At 50.8% G+C, this 21,922-nt stretch overlaps 1 protein-coding gene across 3 annotated transcripts in view; it reads left to right on the top strand.

Moving 5' to 3' along the window:
- SLC39A11 (solute carrier family 39 member 11) overlaps nucleotides 1-21,922 on the top strand; it is a 95,851-nt gene that overhangs the window by 18,475 nt on the left and 55,454 nt on the right. For 2 of the 3 annotated variants that reach the window (XM_074847074.1, XM_074847072.1), the window contains exon 5: nucleotides 9,828-9,972. In XM_074847074.1, coding sequence (XP_074703175.1) covers nucleotides 9,828-9,972 — 145 coding nt within the window. The remainder of the gene's footprint in view (nucleotides 1-9,827; nucleotides 9,973-21,922) is intronic. The other variant, XM_074847073.1, reaches the window with a different exon arrangement.

Raw genomic sequence — 21,922 nt, 5'->3', positions numbered from 1 at the left:
GAATTCGCTCATAGCATAACCCCAAATTAATGCCTCCACTGTGAAAAGTAAACCTGCCATTAAAATGACAGAGAAGCAGCGAGCGAGGTTGCAATTGGTTGGGTGGTGAATGTCAGGGAGAGGAAAGCTGCTTTCATGTAGATCACGGAAAATATATATGCACAGATCTATAACTGCAGCACAATGCCAGCTTGCTCTCAGGGTAAACTCTGACTCACCCAGACTGACTTGCCATTCCTGTCTGCTTTGAAGACGAGCTGTAAAGAGTCAGTTTTGTGCCTCTCCTGGGCATGTGTCCCCGGGGACGATGGGCCCCTCCATGGCAGCGGCTGCAGGCGGATGGGTCAGTTGCTGCCTTGGGATGCTCGGTGGCCACCCCTCGGTGTTAGCAGCCGGAGGCTCGGTGGCCACCCCTCAGTGCAAACATGGTATAAAACAGACACTTGCTTTCCATCAAGGGGAACATTGTGCCTTATTAATGGGCTGACAACCTGCTGGAGAATTGGGGGGAAAAAACGGCTTGTTTGTTCCTTTCTGCTCAGCCTGGCTGGGGCTCCTCTGCCAGTGTTGGGTCCCTGGGGGTGTTTCTGCTTTTGCACCCACTCGATGCTCCGGGCACGTGGCTGTGGGGTGGTGTGACTGTGTCCCCCCCGCAGGGGTGCGTCAGGGTGTGAAAATCTTCCTGGTGTGTTTTCCTGTCTCTCCCCATCATGCTTTAATTATCAATGAGGTGATGAAAGCGATGTGACTTTAATCTGTTGTCAGTAGGCTTCAGAGCTAATGCAAACTGAAAAACCGACTGGATGAGCCTCCTCTTTGCGTTTCAGGCTACCTGCGGGCTTGGGAAAGCGTCTTGCTGGTGGCTCACATTTCAAATGTGTTTTTTAAGACCTGTCAAGACTTTATAGGTGAGGTACGTACTACGCATAAAAATCTATGCTACGAGGGCCCATTTCAGCACTTGATTTCTGGGCTTTAGGTTGTCTGGTTGGAGTGCAGCACCCAAATGATTTACCTGTGAACGCTTAGGACGAGCCCTGCCTGTGGGGGTGACGGCGGGGGGGAACCAGCCCATTCCCCAGCTCGGAGTTCAGCCATGCCCCATGGGACAGTCCTGAGCTTCCAAAGGGAGGATGGTTAGCTTCTTGTTGTGGTAATCAGGAAGTGCCTTGTCCCTTATTACGCCTCTCTTCTGTGATGAATTCACAAATTAATTGCACTAGCTGAAGAGAATGAGGGGCCTCTCCTGTGGATTTATTGCGCTGCGCTTCAGGAGGGTGTTTGAGGCTCCTCTGGCTCTGCCGTGGCTCCTGCAGATGGCCAGAGGAGTCAGCGTCTCTCTTGGGCTTTGGTGCTATTTTGGTAATTATGGGATGTGCGAGATGTGGAGGGGAGAATAAGAGCAGAAACCATGTCGTTGGGAATGAGCTGGTGCTTGGGGGGCTGGGGGGAGAAGGGGCTGTGCCCCAGCAGTGCTGCTTCTCCATCCGTCTGCCGGGGACTTGTGCACATCCGCGTTGCTAATTGCGGGTCTAAAGGAAGTTGTGTGTTAATGTAATGTAATTAGGCAGCGCTGGCATGGTGTGGCTCTTCATTTGAGGGGTGATGGATCTCTAGCTGGGCCCTGCTGTATCCCGCCAGCCCTCCAAGGAGCCTTCCTGTTCCCCTCCCAGGGCTCCCCACGTCTCGCCCCGCTGCAGCAGCAGTGCCCCGCTTTGTTCCCCCTTTCCCATTAATTCAATTTGCACTGATAGCAAATCATTACTGAGGAGCATATTGTGTAAAAATGAGCTGTTAATTGAAGTTTTGTTTGCTTTTTCTCTTACCCTTGCAAAAAGCCTTGCATGATAAAGGACTGTAAAAATACATGTTGCCATGCTACAAGTATACAAGGTGGGAAGGGGGCAGGGAGAGAGAAAAAAGGCAAAGCTGGTCTCCATTAGACTTTAATAAGCATGTGGAGAAAAAGCTCTTGTTAATCCCATCTGAGGCTTAAAGGTTTATTGCTAACAATTAAAATCTCATATTGTAGTGCTGACTCGATGCCACAAACCTCTCTGCCGTGTCCTGCTGAGCAAGCCACGGGCGTCGGGGTGGTGGTGATATGTGGGGCAGCCCTTGGGAAAATATCCCTTAGGATATTTTGAGCTTGGCTGGATATAAAATATCCCTTAGGATATTTGTGAGCTTGGCTGTAACAGGCACATTTCCTCCCAACTGGGAGTGTGTATGCATCCTGACTGGTTTTGGTGGGCAGCACTTGTGTGCTCCAAAACTCTGCCTGAAGCAACCGGTCCTTTGAAAAATAAATTTACTGGCTGTGTTTTGAGGTTTCTCCAGGCTTCTTGGTGGACAGGAGGTTGGTGACATGAAACCTGTCTCCTGCTGTTGCAGAGGTGGGTTTTGTTTGTTTAACAAGCTGTCTGTTTTTTCGCTAGGTCTCATGGCAAAAGCAGCGAAAACATTCCCGTGCTTTTGTTTTTGTAATGGCAAAGGTTACAAAAATGACCTCCTTTCTGCCATGTAAAACATCGCTGTTGCAAAACATCACGTTTTGTAACAAACCTCCTGGGTTTCCCGAGGAGCCTGGGAATTGCCCGCGTGTTCCCTCCTCCCGGGCAGCGCTTGTCCCAGCCCCACGCCGCCGGGGCTGCCGCCTTCCCAGACCTGGTGTCAGCAACATTCCTGTGTTTTTCCTCCCTCCTGGAAAGGTCAAACCCCCAAATATGCCAACGAGAGAAATCCCTGCGGTTGGGATTTAATATGAACGTTGCTTTGGCCAAAAAGATGGATTGGCCTGTGCCCGTCTCCCCTCGGAGCCCCTCGCGTGGGTCTTGCCGGGGTTTTTTTGAGGGTTTGGAGTGAGTTTTGATAAATTTGCCAGACTTAGAGTTTCTGGGTGCGCTCGGCGTTGTCAGATCATGAGCATGCTGCGGGGTTTGGCACTGCCAAGGGTCTCCCCTCAGCTGCTGTTGGATGAGGCTGCTCCCAGGGGAGCCCCCGTGGCCGGGGCGGCTCCGGGGTCACCCTGCAGGACACCCCAGTTATCCCCACACTCCTGGTGACATGGAAGGGAGGTAATTTATTCCTCCTGCCCTTACAGCACTTCAGCAGAGGCTGGTGATTAAAGCTGCTGTTTGCAATTTTCAAGAATTATGAGTTATCAAAGTGACTGATAATTAACAGTGAATAAAATGTACTTGCAATAGTATTACATTAGTTACAGATAAACTGATACCAGCCTTCCTTAATATTCACTTAAGCTTCCCTGTTTGCCGTTATTAGGGGAAGGCTCTGGTGTCGTGTTGCTGCCAGCTGCACTGTCGGGATGAGAAAGGTCCCCCAGCCTGATGTGATCTGCTCGCGAGACACTGCCGTGAAAATGCTGAAATTTTTGCCTATGGATGAACCTTTCCTTCCCAATTCCCGTGGCAGCGCTACCATAGCTACAGGCCTCCTGCCTGCCTGCCTTGCCTGCTGCAGGCAGGGCTGTGTGCTGGGCCAGGGGAGGATGAGGGGCTGGAGGAGCCAGATGGAAGATGCTTGGTGGGGGAAGTGGGGAGTCCTTGCTGCCGTGGCTCCAGAAAAATGTCAGTGGGGCTGGCAGGGGGGGCAGGCACCAGGGAGGGCTGTGGTGCTCGGTGTGTTGCAGGATCAGGCCCTTGGAGTCTGTTCCTCCTTGGGAAATTGGGTTTCCTGAGGATGCTCTCGCGTTAAGGGGCTGCCAGGTTGATCGTTTGGCTCCTAGGCTAGAACTGTGCCTCTGCTCAGGGGCGCCCCGCTCCCGCCTGGGGCTTCCAAGCCTGTGCTGGAGGATTTCACAGAATCATCTGGGTTGGAAAAGCCCTTGAAGCTCCTCCAGTCCCACCATGAACCTCACACTGACCGTTCCCAACTCCACCAGATCCCTCAGCGCTGGGTCAACCCGACTCTTCAACCCCTCCAGGGATGGGGACTCCCCCCCTGCCCTGGGCACCCCATTCCAACGCCCAACAACCCCTTCTGCAAAGAAATCCTTCCTAAGAGCCAGTTTAAATTTAACATTTAACATTTCCACAGGGGTTCCGGCCGTTGTCGAGGAGCGATTCCCATCCAGCCCCCTCCCTGGCTGGGTGAGTGATCCCGACCCAACGCAGCGCTCGGCTCCGGAGCTTCTGCTGCCGCTGGGATTGCGGTGGGACAAGGACATATTTAGGACCTGGTTGTTGGGTTGAGGGCTGGGGTTGGATTCGTAGACCCCAAGAGTTGCTGATGTTCCCCCAGCAGCACGAGCGCACGTGCGATGCTTCCCACATGCTCATCTTTTCAGTTTGTCTTCTCCTGCCCCTCTATTTTGCAGCACTTTGAGGCTTTCGGAGGACGGTTCTGAGCGTGGCCTCTGGTTGTACATGCTGTGGTTTAGGTTTTACAAAACTTCAGGTGGTTGAAACCTTGAGGGAAAATGGAAGAAATGCATTTCGTAGTGTGATAGACAGCGCTGAGCCAGCTCTCATTAGCAAGCCCAAAAAGAACTGCCATTGGGGTGCCTGTCTGCCCTGCCAACTGCTGCTGCTCCACTGTTAGTGATCTCCAGATTAAAATGCAAACTGAGATGTACCTGAAACACTTGGAGACCCTTAAACTTCCATATGAAAATAGATTCAGCTTTACATCTTCATTACGTGGGGTTTTGTTGATGTGGGGTTGGGGTTACTGGCTGTTACTCCGGCAGCTGGAGCCTCAGCGGTGGTTTGGAGTGTGCTGGGGGTCCCCAGGCTTATTCCCAATTTACGGGGGCACAGTCTGGTCAGAAGGGTTTGGGTGCTGCTGGTGGGGCCCAGTTGTGACGCCGAGCAGCTGGACTGGGCTGGACTGGGGCACGGGGCTGCCAGATATGATGGGAATAGAAATAAGGGAGCTTTGCTTGTGTCCCAGAGCTGCTATTAATCACAAATACGACTGCACCCACTTCAGCGTTGAGAAGGGCCTTTTTTTATTGTGTGGAGTATTTAAGGTTGTGCTTGAGTTGTTGATTTTGTTTCAACTGGGGGATTGCCAGTGATCCCTGGCTTTGAGAGGAGCCACAATTCCTCTTAAATGCCTGCCTGCTTAACCCATCCCTTCGTGCCGGGTCAATATTGACCAAAATCATGTTTTTTTTTTTTTTCTCCCCCAGAAGAGGTGGGGGACATGTTGGTTTTGAGGGGGAACGCGGAGCTGGCTGACCGCGTTTGGGGGGTGCCTGGTGGCATCCAGGCTTCTGGCAGCACAACTCGCCACAGCCTTTAAACCCCGTCCCAGGCACGTCCTCACCTGCCCAACTTTTTATGCTTTTCGAGCGAACGCTGGTGTCTGGTCCCGCAGAGCAACACGGAGCCTCTGTAAGGAGCTGCAGCCCGGCGTTGGCTCCGGCACGGTGCTGGGGTGGGAAGCGATGTGTGGCCGGGTGGGGTTTGACTTTTTTGTATTTTTATTTTTTTTTTTAATTATTAAAAAAATGTCGTTTGAAATGAGGAGGGCTTTGGAGGAGCGTGGGTGTGAGCAGGAGGACCTGCCTTCTGCACCCTGGGCTTCCCCAGGGATTGCTGGTGCTTGAGTCCCCTCCAGGGACTTCAGGAGCAAAGTGACCAGCCCAGGGCTCGAGAGATGAACCAAAAGGTGCCGAGGGAGGCTGGGGGAGTGCAGGGCAGTTCGCCGGCTCTCGGTGGGTTACAAACGAGCGCTGCTGGCACACGGGGATTTGCAACCGGCGCTGTGCCAGCGGAGGTTCGCTTGGGAGCGTCGAGCCCTTGATGTGTTGTTTCAAATAACAAAATACCAGCCTGTTGTTTTACATGCAAATGGGTGCTCTCTGATAACTAAGTGCTTTCTAAGGGAGCTCTCTTCCTCTCCAATCCGATTTCATGTTTTTAACATAAATCCGTTTATCCGCCCCCAAAAAGCCAGGGACTCGCTGCTTTGTGGCTGCACAGCCTTTGTCTCTGTCCCCAGAGGCGTCGGGCTCTGTGCAGATGTGCAGAAGCAGCGAAGCCGAGCGAGCGGCTGAGGCACAGAGCTCACCACGAGCTCGCGGGGGGGCACGGGGGGGGGCCGCAGAGACACGCTGGGTCCCTCCCCACGGCCAGGGCAGCTGCTGACATGGGCTGGGGACATCCAGCGTCTCCCCTTCCTCTCTTTGCTCCCCACCCCTCTTTTCTTTCCCTTATCACTTTCTGGTCTCTGAGCTGTTGTCACCATCTCTTTTAATAAGTGTGAAATGGGAGCCCCTGGGCACCATCAAAGCGTGGCTTGTTATTGTCTCTTATTGTCTCTGTGTTAGCTCCTGGACAAGTTGGGAACATTTTAAATTTTTTTTTTTAATAAGTTAGTAAAATTTATTCTATTTCTCTTTCCTGTTGAGGTGCTTTCTGCTGTTACTCGATGCGTTATGGTCTTTGTTTCCTGTGGCTTTGTGGAGCCTGTTCCAGGGCGTTTGTTGTGTTAAAGCCAGTAAGATATTGCCTGGGAAGAGCAGCGTCACCGACCTTCCCAGACAGGCAGCGCCTCCAGGTTTGGTACCAAGTGATCTACCCAAAGCCAGACCATCAGCTTTTGTCATCACTATTTCTTTATCAATTTATTCTCCTTCACTAGTCGGGTGGAGAAGAGCACGTTATTTCTCAAAGACGTCACTCACTCTTAATTTCTTTTTAAAATTTGCTTCGATTCAATTAGCGACTTGTGCAAGAGGCTGGCCGGGCAGGATGCAATCCGAAATCCTTGTTTCACCTCACAGCAAGTCGCTGCCACCTCCTCCCTGTCTCTCCCCTTGGCCCCGCAGTACCCGAGCGATACCATCGATGGCCGCGTCGCCCAACGCTAGCAGGAGAGGGACACGTTTCCATACAGATTAATCCAAAGTTGCTGCAGCTTTTGGGTAACAAAAGCAGGATCTGCCTGTTTAGGCGGGTGCTGAGTGGGGTGGGGCTCGTTGCTCTCTGCAAAGATACCCAATTTTTTCTTGTCTGCTTTTACACGTGGGGCTGTGACAATCGAACGACCTTTCTGTTGTAGCTCCATGAGCAGAGACGAGTGCGGTGGGGACTCCAGCATCCCAGAATAGTTTTCCTCCAAGACCTTCCTGCCCAAGTCTCTCATTGCATCTCGCTTTTTGAAATAATCAGCCCCTGTGGTTATTTCAGTTAGCGCTAATTACTGGCATGAACTAATTAACGTGGGTTGACTTTCTTCTCTTTCTAATGCTTTTTTAACCCACTGACACATTCCAATTAAGGGACTCATGCAGGGACCGGACTGAAATGACTCAGAGCAATCACAGTTGGAATAAATCGTGTGCTTTACTGAAGGTCACTAATATTTTTTCAAATTGCCAGCATTGCGTATTTGTGCCTGCCAAGGGAGGTCCCCTGACCTAACAATAGACATCTGAAATATCTTCAAGTTTGCCTCCGTTTCGGTGCAAGCAGATTCGCGGGTACCACGTCGATAAACATTTGATGTGCTGAGATCAGTGGCACAGAAAACAGCCGTGGGAGGCTTCTCATCAGGACTGCAGACCTTGAGGCAAACGGTCTTGACCTCGCGAGGACCTTGCTTGTTTGCATCTGCAGCTGAGTGGTGGCAAGAGAGGGCACAGGCTAATGTAACCTGCCTGCTTGTGCTCGTGCAAGCGATTTCTTTTCCTTTTGGTTGGGTTCTTGTAAAGCGCAGGGTCCTGCGGGCTCAGGCCATGCCCTGGGCTCGTTGCCCTGCCTGTGCTGACAAGACCCTGTTGAGAAGCTGGGGGAAAGCCACAAATCCAGTGGTGATAAAGCCTACGAAGCTGCTGTTACAGCGTTTTAGCTCATTTAATGAAATGCCAGCAGGAGCTGTGTGGAAGGAGAGCCTTGGGCTCCGTGAGATCTGGTGTTCTCCAAGTCCAAGGTGAGAGCAACGGCAAGTGGGAGGCAGCCGGTGGCTGGAGCGGGGCTGGAGAGCCCCGTGCAACGTTTGTAAATCCTTCCAGTGTGTTTAAAGAGTTGAGGCTTTACTTCTGCAGCTTCAAATTCCCATCCCTGCTTCTCCTTGGGTTGGCATTTTCCGGAAAGTGATGCTACTCACTTTCCAGAGGTGGGAACCCCTTTAGCTGTAGCAGGACCAGACTCTCCTGGATTTGCTGCAGAAGCGCCAGCAGCAGGGTGAGCCCGTGAGTTTCCATCCTCTGTCTCTTCCTGCCTCATCCAAGTTGGGCTGTGATGCTGAAGTTCCCCTCTTTCCTCACTGTGTCACGTCATCCAGGTTTTGCTGGAAAACGCTTGTATTTCTACCTGCTCTTCCAGCTGCTGCTCGGGATTTAAGGTGCAGAGCTGCTGCGTGGGCAGGCGCAGTGGGGTGCTGTGGGTCTCCCTTCTCCCAGGTGGATTTACACGTGAGCACCTCGTCGGAGCATCTTGTAATTGCTGGGTTAGTGGAGGTGAAAGCACCCTGATTAAACTGCAATAGAGAGCAGATAGCAAATATGTGATTAGTATTAATAGCACCGGTCAGACTATATTATGCAAATGATGGGAGAATAGATGATTTAGTTATTCATCTTTAACCTTTATTTTTGTTTAATGTGACCTTACCCATCGAGTCTCCCGTTACCGTCTCTGGCTGTTCAGCGTATGTTCGTTTATTCCGCTGCCATCAATCCAACAGCTAAACCCCTGTTCCCGCCGGGTGCAGCCTGGACATTCCCCCTCACGGGTGCTCCCAGGGGCTGGTTCCCTGCCCTGTGAGGAGATGGGGACTCAGGGTCCCCCTCCGCATATTTTAGGTAGAGCTGGTTACACCAGGTCGTGCAGCCGCCGCCGTGGGACACGTTCCTTCTCCCGGCTGTGCAGTTCTCCCTCTAACCCCGTGTTTCCTCTCGGTTTTGTGGCTGTCTCTGGGTGGGTTTGAGCAGCCTGAAGCCATCCAGAGACACCAACCTTCCTGTCATGTGTCCAGCTCCCGAGGGAAAAAGCAGAAACAGTGTCTGCCGGGTGTTTTTGGCTGATACAGGTAAAGACTCTGGCACATCCTTGAGTCGTGGCTGGTTTTTGCGAGCTGTGTCCAGGTTGGAATCGCTCATGGGAGCAGCGTGGTCCCTCTTGCCATGGGGCGTCTTTGGGTTCCCCATAGACTTTATGTGTAGCTGGACAGTATTGGTTTTGGCCGTCCCTCTCTGCTGTCTGGAGGTTACAAATGGTGTAGGAATACATTCCAAGTGAGTCTGAAGTTTCGTCGGGCCATCTGGACAAGTCCCTCTGAACTAACACAGGGTGGTTGTGAATGCAGCGTCTGCTTTGATACTCAAATGGGTTCAGTTTTGAACAAACTATTTCCCTTGCAAGCTCAATCCGTGTTGACAAAATGGTGCCCTGTTGCAGACTGAACTTCTGCAGAGGTCAGCCCAGCAGCTCAGCAGGGCTGACAGCAGTGGATGTCCCCCCTCGTCTGCTGGTCTCCTCCAGCTTGGCTTTGGAGGGAGTTGTGTTTATGCAATTGCATTTCTTTGTGTTTATGGAATTGCATTTTTTGCTGTTCATGCATGTGAATGTTGGCTTTCCCTCTTTAGCCCTGTACTTCTTGGCCCACAGCTCCTCCTAACCCTTTTCTTGATGTTTCTGCTGGAAATACACATTTAAATCTTAACAACTAGCTGGTCTGTAGAGAGACGGGATCCTAAAAGACACATCTCCACGCAGCTGTGAGAAGCTGTTGTGCCACATGCCCTGATCAGCTTCCCAACCGCGCAGATGCTGGAGCAGTCCCCGAGGATGGGGCTGGGAGAAGGCTGATGGGGAGATGTGGGAAAAACCTGACATTTGTCTCTTGCCTTGCAGGGTTTCAGCGGGCCTCCCCACGCAGCGTTTGCCTTGAGCTGCGACCAACGAGCGGTGAAAGAAAAATATGAGCATGAACCTGCCCATCACCTGGACTACGAGAGCGAGTTGTCCATCCGGATAGGTAGAGCTGGGCTCCATCCAGGCAAGCATCCTGTCATATACCCACCGCAGAGTGTACGGGGAAAATACCCCTGTTAGACTGGCACCTAGGCTGTCACGTATGTGATTGAAATTAGATTGGTTTTGACATGTGCATGCAAAGTGCACCTGCTCTTCCCGCTCTGGATCTGTCTCTCCGCTGGCTCTTATTCCAAGAATCATTACTTCTGTTTCTACTTCAGTTCTCAAAACCACTTGCACGTCTGTCTGTGCCTATGAATTATTGATAATTAGATATCTCATTCACCGGGGAAATGAAATCATCAGCTTAGCTTGAGCTAAGTTTATTTTCAATGTGGGCACAGCGAGCGCTAACCCTGCCCTTGCTGAGTTATGCCACGTTGAAGGTGGCCCGTGCCACTGACCCTCGGTGGCCCTCCCTAATTATAGTCTAGGACTGGCATTCATGCTGTCACTTCTTATTTTGGAGGTTAATAGAATTGCAGCTGCCAAAGCGGGGAATAAAATGTCTTGTTGGCAGCTATTTCCTCCTTAAATAGATTTTAAAGATGAAACTTATTAGTCAAGGTGGTGGAACCTCATTGGGCTTCCCTGGGTCCAGGGTGTGTATATGGGATGGGTGGTGGCCACCCTTACACCCAGCTGCGTGGGGATACGTCCTCTGAGTCAACACAATTTTCTGTTCCTCTACTTAACAGCAGCTTTTCACTAGACAAAGAAAATGTAATTTAGTGAAATAATCTTATCGCTCCTCTGCTTTTTCTTGGTTGGAGAGAAACTGAAACGGTGGTTTACAATATCTTGAGTACAACTGGGAGCAGAGTGAGTTGAAGAAATGGTCCTTCTTTTTGCAAAGAATAGTGCTAGCCTCTTAAATCAAGCTCCGTTATTTAACAGCATTGCTTAATTGCATGTTTCACAAAGTGTTTCAAATCCACAGGATTTTTCAAGACTTGAAATACCAGTTTGGATTTTTCCAAAGGGATGGCAGGAGGTTTTGTGCTAGACTCAACGGGCTTTGTGTCCTGGATGTCTTTTCGTGCAAGCTTGAAGATTGCTCTAACCCTGCAGGCTGTAAGGCTGTTGCAAGGTTTTCAATATTTTTGTAAAGTGGAAACTTTGCATCCCAGGTGCGGTTTAATTTTATTCTTCAGGAAAAAAAAGGAGGCAGCCCTGCAATTTTCAGAAACTTAAGCTGCTGAGGTGTTACGTTTTCATCTTCTTAGTTGCAAACAATAACAGTGCAAATGGTTTTGAGAATAGAAAATTTTCATTAGACTTCGTTGTTTTTCCTCTCTCTGGGGAGATGGTATTAAGGATCTACAATACATTAATTCTTTTATTGTCTCTTGCTTTTTTTTTTTTTTCTTTTTTGCTTACTGAAATGAACTTGGTATTTTCACAAGATACCTCAAGCCTTCCAAGAAAGCAGCTTTCTCCAGCTCTGGGTGCTGCTTGGCTGCACTCTGGGGAACGCTCTGGGAACATGACGGGTATTTTCAAAGTCTAATTGGTACTAAGTGGAATATTTCAGACTTAATCACTGTTGAATCATTGACCCTTCCTTCATATTTACATGTTTTAAAATTGCTAAAGCTGTGAAAACAAAGAAAAATCCCAAAGCACATCGCTGCCTTGTTTTGCAGTTGTCTTTACTGCCTGGGGCTGGTGGTGAGGAGCAGGAGCTGGGAGGGAGAGGGCTGGAGAACGTGTAAGCCTGCAGCTCTCCAGGGCCCTGCGTATCTGAGGTCTTTGCTGTTAGAGATGTAAACGTGTATTTAACGTGGCTGTGTGACAGGTTGGGAGCAGAAGCGACTGTGTGGTCGTGCTCGGGTGGTGGGAGCTGCACTGCGCCGAGTGAGAAGGTTTGTTTTAGACCTGTAGGAAGGGAGATGGAGGAAATGCAATAGTCAGACCTATCCTTTATCTACTCTGTTGGGAGAAAAAAATTCTCATTCTGCTTTTTCCCCCAGTCAGTGGTGTGTTTGGGTGCCTCTGTTCCTCCCCATCATCCCAAATCCCTCCAAATCAGTTACAGGTTTCCCATCGCCTGCAAGTTGTTTGTAGGGAGTGAGGAAGCGCGGTACCACCCGGACGGGGCTGGGAGCCCCCCCCTCTCCCTCCGCATCTCTCCTCTGCTCCCCTCATCCTCCAGCTCCTCTCTGGCCCGCTGCTGCCCTGTGATCACGGGCATCGATGCTGAATCGGAAGGAGATTTTTAGGGGAGCTGCTAACAGCTGGCTGCCTCGTGAACGCGTGAAGTAAGGCGCACGTCTCCAGGTGAAATGAGGTATGGGAGGAGTTGGTATGAATTTCAGTGAAAAGCCTGTGTCTAGACTCGGTATTTGATGAGTGGGATAATCACTAGGCTTTAATTACTACAAACGGAAAGAGAACCCAGCCTTGTCTGTAATATGTCTGGGTAGGCAAGGGATGGAATCTGTGTTTCTCTGCCTCCCTCGGAACTGGGATAAAGCTGAGGAGGGTTTGTTCGTTCTTCTGGGTGCAGGCGAAGCCCCCTCTGGTGCTGTGGAGGGACCCAGCGGGCTGTGCCCTCCCTGCCACAGGGGCTACGGGCTGCCCTGGCCCCTAAACCTCCTGCTGCAGCCCCAGGGCTCGGGGCAGCTCAGCCTGCTTGAGTCTGTAGACATTAAAACCAGGGGAAATAGTTTCAGCAGGGTCACCGCAGGCTGCGGGACTGGAAGGCCAGGTTTGACCCCTTAAATCGTAGCTACGTGCGCGGTGTTCTTGGGTAGTTCTCAGAAAGGATTTACATACAGCATCGCACCTTGAAACCTGAGCTGTGACTCATGCTCCTCTAAACTGTATATTTAACAGCGAGGCATGTTGATTCTTTATCACGTCCTGGTGCTGAATGATTCACGTTGCTCCAAACCAGATTACGGAGCGGAGTGGGAGGGCAACGATGTTCCCCAGCAGCCTCCTCTGCTCTCACTTTAACATCCTCGCTTACCCTATTGCAGGTGGAAGATCTTCTGTGTCCAAGGAGATGCTTCCTAGGTGTGCTGGGGCAGAGGAGCTTACAGCAACGTGGCTGTAAAGTGCCCACAGTAAAAGACCAAATATCATTTTGTTGCTCAGCTGGGAGCATCTGCAGTGGCTGTCACAGCTCCGGCCCTGGGGAGTTAAGAGTAGTAGTCTCTGAGCTGGCAGCTGACCCAGGCTGCAGATAAATCTCTACTGAAGTACCTGTAACCAGCAGCATCTCTGTGCCCTCATCGTCCGTCCCAGATGCACGGACGTCCGTGCCAAGGGGATGTGATGTGCTTCTGGCATCGTGCTGCCAACGCTGTTATCTCACTAATATTACTAATGAGCATCAGGGTTTGTTTTAATGACTTGATTGACTTCTGATAGGGCGTGATTTAGGAAATGGTTCTGTGGCATTCCCGCATAGGTGTTCAATAAATAAATCCAGATGGCTTCAGTAATTGGAAAAAGATACTGGTGTTTGAAATAGTGTAGTTAAGGAATGAAATTTCATTAAACTTGTTGCTTAAATGAGCCATGGGGTTTGGGAGCATCATAGAGAAACCTCATTACATAGAATTCGTGTTTTTTCCCTTAAAACTGAGCTGCTGCATCAAACCAGCTGCAACGTTGCAGAGGCTTAGGTGGTGTTTGGGCTGGGGAAGCCCTGGAGCAGGAGAGGCGGGTGGGCTGGGGTGGCTCCATCCTGCTGCTCTGCTCCAAGACCTGCTGTGCCTGTTTTGGCAGCATCACCCAGCCTCCGTTCTAATTTTTTACCTTTTTCCTGAGGCTGTCATTTTTTTTTTCCAATTTTTGCTTTATTTTTCCCCTTCAGAGGAAGTTGTCGTGCGCCAGAGCTGCAGGAGTGGGCTGCACAGGAGAGGAAGCAGACCCTGCTCACGCAGCATCTCTTTCCTTGGTGCCCAGGCAGTTCAAGTCCTGAAACGATGTAGTAAACTTGTGATGAAAGGAAGGGAGCTGGGGAGATGAAAGAGGAGGCAAAACGCCTTAGGGATCAGTACAAAGAGAGGGCATGAGCTGAGTTGTGGGACTGGTACTGATGCTTCAGGCAGCGTATGGGTATGCTTTGCCTCTGATTGTGTCCTTGCAGCCAGAAAATTCACTTTTTGCCCAGTTATTGCTGGTGTGCCAGCTGGTTTCAGAAAGTCCAGCCTTGTCCCAGCTTTTCAGGCTGCCCTGATCTGTGGCTGTGCCCTGGTGCCAAGGGGAAGAATGGCCAGCTCCCATCATAAGAGCATGAGCAGTTTGCTGATGCTTACCCTATAAATTTTCTCCTTGTTCGCTCCTTCCCTGAGCAGAAGCAGAGGCTGTGAAGGAGGGATGATGTATAAAGCCTCTCCAGCCATAAAACCCATCGTGATTCATTGGGGTAATATTTACCCGGAGCCTTGCGTGTGCATCTGAAAGGTTCATTAAGTCATTGCAAGTTATATAACGCGAGGCTCCTTCTGCAAAATGGGATGTTCACCCATTTAAATGGTTCCAACTGTATTTGTAATAACGTTGACACGTTCACACCGTGCTTGGTCCAAACTGCTCCTTTCGAAAGGCATCAATTCATTTTGAGTTTTAATAGCCAACCTCGATGATGAACGCCTCTGGCAATGCCTGTATTGATTTAAAAACATCCTAATGCCCCTTTCTGGAGTGTTTCAAATGGTTATTGACCATCGTTGTCAGGCTGGGTTCTGCGGTTGGTTTTTATAGTCATGCCTAAATGTGAATTTATATACGCAGAGCTTCAAAGAAATGAAAAAAATCGGAGCACATAATCCCTCATAAACTGATGAAATGCCTTTTTCACGCGTGGGTCTGTCCTCCTGTTATTCTGGTGGCAGCTGTACTCTTTTGGATCAGGAATTTTGAGTTCTCAGGGCTAAATGCAACCTGGTGGTTTGTTCTCCTTTGCTCTCGGTTGGCAGTGTCACTTGGCATGAACGTCGTCATTTGTTCTGCTTTCCAAGATACACGTAAAAATATCTTGGATGTATTTGCGGTGGACCTGGTTCTGCACTCCTACACCTATCAAAGCCTGCAGTAAATAAACCACCCGATTCAGCTGGTTGCTCTGGGTGAAAGTCATTTGGATTTCCAACTCCAAACACCCTGATCCTGAAGGAAATGTCAACCTGTGACCTACCAGGAGAGAGCCCTGGCTCCGAGTGACCCGCGTGGTGTCAGGACTGCTCTTCTCCATCTCCGCGGGCTCTCGAGATGGGGATCTTTGTGTTGTGCATCCCATCTGTTTGCTGTTGCTCATTTCCACCTTGCTGGGGGAGCGGAGCCTGTTTTCACACATCGTGGTGCTTATGTTATTACTAATAGGGAGGAGGAGGAGGAGAACCAGGCTGCAGCAGCACCGGCAAAATGAATCCCAGATTCCTTGGATGGAATTCCTCAAGATAGGCTTGAGTTAGTGGTAGCTCTTTAGGTTCAGCTGCCCTTTGAGGAGGAGGGGAAGTCTTGAGTTGGAGTTGGACGGCTGTCAGACCCTTCAGAGAGAAGTTTTGAGTTGGAAGGCTGTCAGAGGTTGGGGGCACTTGAGGAGCGGCTCCTCAGGATAAGCCTGGCATAACATTTGGTAGCTTTGTCCTTTGCTTCGTTCTCAGTTGAACGGCGCTGGAAGGAGCAGGAGCGCTGCTGGCAAGCGCAGACAGCTGCTGTATCTGCCCGTAGAGGCATGAGCTGTCTCCACACTTGCTGCTTTCACAACTGCTTGGACAGGGAGAAGCGCTGTGCCGAGAGGAAACAACCGTCCCTCTCCGCAGATGACATCTGCGCCTGTGAAATGTGCTCTTGGCATCTCCTACCGCTTCCTGCTGTTCTTTGCAAGTGTTGTCTTTCATGGCTTCTTGTTAACGCATCCTTCTCTCCTGGGCTTCACCCAGTGTCCTAAATGAAACATGACCAGAAGGGCTTAGCTTAGCTACAGGCCTCTCTGTTTAATTCTCTCCTGCAACTCTAATAGCTGAACAGCTACCGCCTTATTTCCATCATCTCCCTTTCACCCTTCAGTGGGACCTGCGGGTGGCATTTCGGCTTTCCAAGGGAGATGGTGCAGGTGGAAGAGGCCTGCATGAGATTACCTTGCTCAGGATTTGGTGTGCAGGAGCGCTGGTGGCCTTGCCAGGGGATTGGGGTGTGCCCCCAGGTATCGCACTGTGCCGCAATGCCTCACGCTGCGCGGAGGGGACAGACACTGCCTGAGAGCTGGAAGGGCTTTTGTCTTTGTGGTGGCTTTTCCTGTAAGCTTCTTTTCCTGCCTAAGTCAATGCAGGCACAGGTCTAACAGCACAAGGACATGGTTTTCCTGCTCTGCTGTTTGCCGTAGGGTCTAGCTGGGTTTTTTACTTGTAAAAATCACATTAGCAAGCAAAGAGGGCTGGGTAAGTCTGGAAATGCAGCAGGGTTCCTCGTCTGAAGTGCTTGGTGGAGATGAGCAAGTGTCTTGGTGCCTGCTGTGTGTGGGGGTGCAGGAGGGGCAGCTCCTGGGGACCCCACCTCAGCCCGTGGGGGTCGGGGACGTAGGTACCGTCGTGCTACCTGCGCTTGCTGCTCCGCTCCGCGCTCCTTTTATTTCAGGGTGATTTGTTAATCTATGAGGCTTATTAAAGTCTGTTGAGCGACACGCTGGTTAGGACCCACGCTCCGAAATCAGCTCTGTCGGCAAGCATGGAAGCTGCAGAGAGGCTTTCTGTGGTGCTTATGGCCATTAATCAGAGGAGTCATTTCCCAAATTGAGCCTCATTAACTCTGTGCAATATTATCAAGGAGCTTTAATTTCCTGGCTACACCTGACAATCTGTTACGTCTTTTTAATTCAGCAGCTGTATAAAATAGGTAACTCAAACTCATTTCCATCCTCAGCCTGTTGATGCTGGCAGCTCGGGTGGCTTCTGCACGGTGCTCAGGGGCTGGTGATGCTGCAAGGGTCAGCCCAGCATGTGCAGGGATACACACCGGTGCTGTAATTAGTCCTCTAGTAATAACTCTCCTGACTTAGCAAGGTAATAGGGCGTAAAACATCCCCTGAGGAACATCTCCAGAGCCGTGTGTTGCATCAAATCCGCGTCTTCCCGGAGTGCTTGTCCTGGGGCTCAGGAGCTGGCTGGAGGGCCGACATTCTGTCTCAGACCAGTTCCAAGCTGGGAGGGGATTGGCACAAGTAAAGCTTGGGAGAAACACCATGCCACTGCAGCTGCATGCAGGAATCCCTCAAATTTCAAGGTTTATTAAACTGAACTAACAATCAGTATCATTGCCTCTGGAGTGGATGTTGTTTTGGCTTCATTCAATAAGCACAGTAATTCATTTATTTTCCAGCTATGGTTCTTTAGTTGAATGGGGATGGGAATAATTTTTAGTCACCCTAAGGATGCTTTGGAGGAATGAAATGAAAATCAGGAGCTCTAGCAGTCACTCTGCATTACAGCAGCAATATTAGCTGAGGAGTGATGCCAGGGCATGTACCATGAAGTGTACAAAGGCCATCATCATTACTTTGATGCATCCAAAAAAAAAAAAAGGGCTATTCCCCACCTACAAACTACACAAACACTTTAAGGATAACGAAGTGTATAAAAAGCCATAGCCCAGCTGTGTCATCAGGGATTGACCGTGGCTTCTGGAGTGTAAAGGTGCATGTGATGGGGTTTGCAATGGATGGGCCAGGGGCTGGAGCAGTCCTTGAACAGAGTTAGGGAGGGCACTGAGTGGTCCCCAGCCCCCCAGCATCTGTGCAGAGCAGTTTGGCCGCATTATGGAGTCAGATTTTTATACGTGTGTCTCTATATGTGTGCATATATATCCATACATATGTTGTAATTTGCTGTGTGGTTCCGGTCACGCTTCCAGGTGACCTGTTCTCTGCAATGTGGCCACCAAGGGATCTGTTTAGGCAAAAGCCTAAAAAAAAGTGCTGCTTTGGGATTTTTAATTGTTGCCCCGTGGTTGGGGCGTGCTGGGAGCATCCTGGCTCTGCTTCTGCTTCGAGTCACCTCTGAGCAAGCGCAAACCTCCTTGGCAAAACCGCAGCTATTCTGTGGGCGTGAAGAGGGGCACGGGGGAACACCATGAACCGTATTTTTACTGCCTAAAAACATAAAGCACTTGTGCGGGGCTTTCTGTCTTTGCAAAGCTGCACAAAGGGTTCCTGACCTGCTGAGAGATGGCAAGAAATTGGTGGGCTGTGTCCTGGTTGGGACGGGTGGTGTTCGGGTGCTCGAATGCCTTTCTGGAGCTGAGCCTGCTCCCCAAAAAGATAAATAAATTGAGACTTTGATCTTATTTGTGCTTTGGGGCTGGGGGGGTTGTGGCTGGGAGCTCTTGGCGAGGTCTCCCGCACCACTGCTGCCGGAGGAGGCTGCGCCTGGTGGGTTTTGCTCTTGCAGACCAGTTCAGCTCCAGTTTAAATCAGAGCTGAGTGGTCAGGGAAGCTGCTGGGGACAGAGCTCGTCCTCCTCGGGAGCAGAGGCTCAGGAACCTTTTTTGCTTCTGAAGGCAGTGGGTTCGTTTTCCCTAATCACTGGTTCTGGTGTGATTTGTGCTGGCAATTTCTTTCCCATCTGATTTCAATTTCAACACGTTTTCATTTCAGTTCACTGTGTCCTGAGACAGTTGTTCATGTCCAGGCCTCTCTTTTATCCTTCTCTATGTGGTATATGGCACAGGATGATGGAATATGCCTTTTCACTAAAAATCAATGTTTTATTTCCTCCCCCCCCTGTGAGGAAGCTTTCCCAGATACGAGTATTGATTGTTCAGATAAAAGCCCCATTTACACTATAATTGCTCTTTAAATCAGTGGGGCTGGTGGGTTTATGCTATAATTGCTCTTTAAACCAGCACGGTGCTGGGGGGTGCTGCGGGACGGAGCTGCTCCTTGGACAAAGGTGTTGAGACGTGCTGAGTGTTGGTCACCTGAAGTGCTGGGATAATATTTCAAAGAAGCCTTTGCTGTTGGCACAGCAGGGAGCAGCCGTCCCCTCCTGCGCGTCGGGCTTCGGTGCCATCGCGGTGACTTCAGCAGTGTTGATATTTTCGATGTTTTTTTCAGTACACGAGGCTCCTGAGAGGACAGTTGGGCAGGAGGGTTGCGCTGCCATGAGAAATGGCAAATAGCCAGTGGAGATGGGCACCCTCCTGGGATCCCTGTGCCGGGATGTGGCACCCAAGAAGCTCTGCCCCAATCCCGTGGGATGCAGGAGGATGGCTCCTGCCCCCATGCTGCCGAGCCACGGAGGGTGTCTGATGCAGGAAGGAAATATTAGGGCCTTTCCAAAGGTCACCCCCATCCCAGTTCTGCCACCATCCATGACTCAGGGGCACTGGGAGACCCAGAAGCACTGGGATCTGCTCCATCGCTCCCGGCACTGGGGTGACTGTGGGTTCAAACTGGGAACAGTGCCAGGGCCCCCTGGGCCAGGCCAGCTGGAGAGATGGTGCCCAGGGTTGGAGCAGGAGATGCCGCGTGGTTACGGGAGGATTTTTACATATTTGAAGGAAGAAGCTCTGCGAGGGGCAGAGGTAATGAGGGCTGTGCTCCTGCCTCGCGCCGAGTCCCTGCTGCCTAATAAGACAGAGGCTGTGATTGAAGCTTTGTTGGTGCCTGGACTTTTGTAATGGCTCTATTTAATTTGAATTTTTCAGCATCTAAAGAGAGGGAGCTCCTGCTGGTGCCATTCCCAAGGAGGGAGCCCTAACTGCAGAGCATTGCCTCCCCCTTTCATCTGCCTGTTTCCTTGAAAGAGAGAATAGCTTTGAAGCAGCTGCCCTGCCTCCAATCTGCCTGATGCTTCCTGCTGCATCCCAAAGCCATTCAGTGATGCCCAGGGGGGACCCGGTTGAAAACGTGTTTTGTGGCTGGGACACGGGGAGGGAGATGTGGGGCTGGGTGGGGAGACCTCGCCCAGGCTGGGGCAGGTCCATGCACTGGCAATCCTGCTCTGCACAGGAGAGGTGCTGGGTAAATAACTCCAATCAGAGAGTATCTTTCTGCCTTTCACGTCGGCACCGCTGGACTGAAATGACTTCTGGTTTCCAGCTGAGCCCGTGTAATGTGTTAGCTCCTTAGATATCCTGTCCATCACGTAACGTCCCTCTCGGTGGGTGGCTGTAAATGAGGGCTTTATTTCATCCCGATACGGGGGGCAAACAGCATTCAGCCTGGTCGGGTGGGTTATTGTTGGGCTTGTGGTGGTTTTTGCCTTGGCTTGCTGCTTGGCACAGAAATCGCCTGTTCCTGGCTCGAGCAGGATCCGGGGAAGCGGTGCTGGCCTCCCCTTTGGAGGCTGCACGGGGAGTTACTTCACCCGGCTTTGGATGCAGAATAGCTGCAGCATATGAGCAGAGATCTCAAACTGGGCTTTTTCTCCCTTATTTTCTAGGATGTGGAAGCAGGAGGGTTGGTGGGACTGGAACAGCCCCAGCAGCAGGAGCCAGGCCCAGCAGCTGCCTGCGAGGGAGGTGTGACGGGAACGTGCTCCCCTGAGCAGCCCCGTCCCCAGGGCCTGGGGTGGTGGGGACCGATGGCAGCAGGGCAGGACCCACTGCTGGCTGCGAAGCCACCACGGCTGCTGCGGGGACGGAGGCGGCAGCGGGGTTTGGTACTCAGCTTCTTGGGAGCTCTGCAGGAAAAGGTCTTTTATTTTTTCTTTTTAGAGACTCGGTGGTTTCTCATCTGTATTTGTGGTAAGCTTAAACTAAGTCTCTCTATTTTTTAAGCTGTGTTATCTGCAAGTCCTAAAGCTCAAGCATATTCATTGCCATCTGTGTGTCTCCATAACAGCAGAATGCTCGCCCTGGGCCCCGGTTTTGCCCTCCCGGGTGCGAGCCGAGCGGGTGATGCTCTCGGTGACACGTGCTGCTCGATGATAACCCGGGCCTCAAGGGCATCTGGAGAGAGGAAGCAAAGCTGGGATTGATTCTCTTCAAAGCCCTGAGATGTATCTGTGGCAGCAGATGGTGTGAACCGCCTTAAAGTCATTATGAAATAGCACTGAATTCCCAATTACGTATAATTAAAATGGTGCTTATTTATTTATCTTACTGCCAATGGGTGGCCCCCCTCTTTGTATAAGGGGCTCCGGCCGCGGTGCTTTCCCTGCAAGCGGGCAGCAGGAGTTTACAGCATCTGCAAGCAATGCTTAGATTTAGAAATAATCAGTAAAATATTTGTTAGGCTCTTTCTGCTCGGGAGTCTCTCCCCAATGTGCAAATGGGGACCATTCCCTGGTGTCCCATCCCAACAAGATGCAATTTGTAGAATAACTTTTTCTTTTTTGAAGTTGCACATCCCTTTCCAGGTGGACCTCGGCAGCTTTCCCAGAGCATGACGAGGTGGCCAACACACTTAACTCTTAATGTTTTGTTGGCTTCAGAGGAGACCTCAGCCTGCCCAGAGTCGCAGCTGTGCCGGGCTCAGGGGTATTGGCCGTGCCTGGGAAGGTGCATTGCTGCCGGGTGCAAGAGTCCTGTAAAACATCCGTCATTTTATGCACTGTGTCAGTTTTTTACTCGTTTGGTTCTGGGATCGGTGTTTGGGGAGAGCAGGACCAGCCCCAGCACCACATCTCTGCGTGTTGTAGCCATCGGGGCCTCGTGTAGGGACCAGAAATACTTTTAGCTGAAAACAGGAGTTGTCTGGGAAGCTTAGTGCTGAGGGCTTTTCCATGGAAAGGCAGATAAAGCCTGTCTAAAATAATCCTTTATTGAAATACTAGAGGAAAATTTAAGAAATGGTTTTTTTTTCTCATGTATGTGTGTGCTTCCCAGCTGAATTCCCGCACCGCAGTGGAGGAAGGAGAGCTTAGCGCCATTCTGCCAGCTGAGTCATCCCCATCTTCCCACCCCGGGCTGAGAGAGATCGATTTGCTCTGGATTCAAAGGAGAAATAAAGAACCCAGCTCCTTCCCGTCATAAACACCAGTGGTGGTTCAGATCCCTTTTTTCAAAATTGATTT

Source organism: Strix aluco, chromosome 21 (genome assembly GCF_031877795.1).
Source record: "Strix aluco isolate bStrAlu1 chromosome 21, bStrAlu1.hap1, whole genome shotgun sequence".
Lineage (NCBI taxonomy): Eukaryota > Metazoa > Chordata > Aves > Strigiformes > Strigidae > Strix > Strix aluco.
Note: the sequence above shows the minus strand (reverse complement) of the source record. Positions and strands in the feature narration are given on the sequence as shown.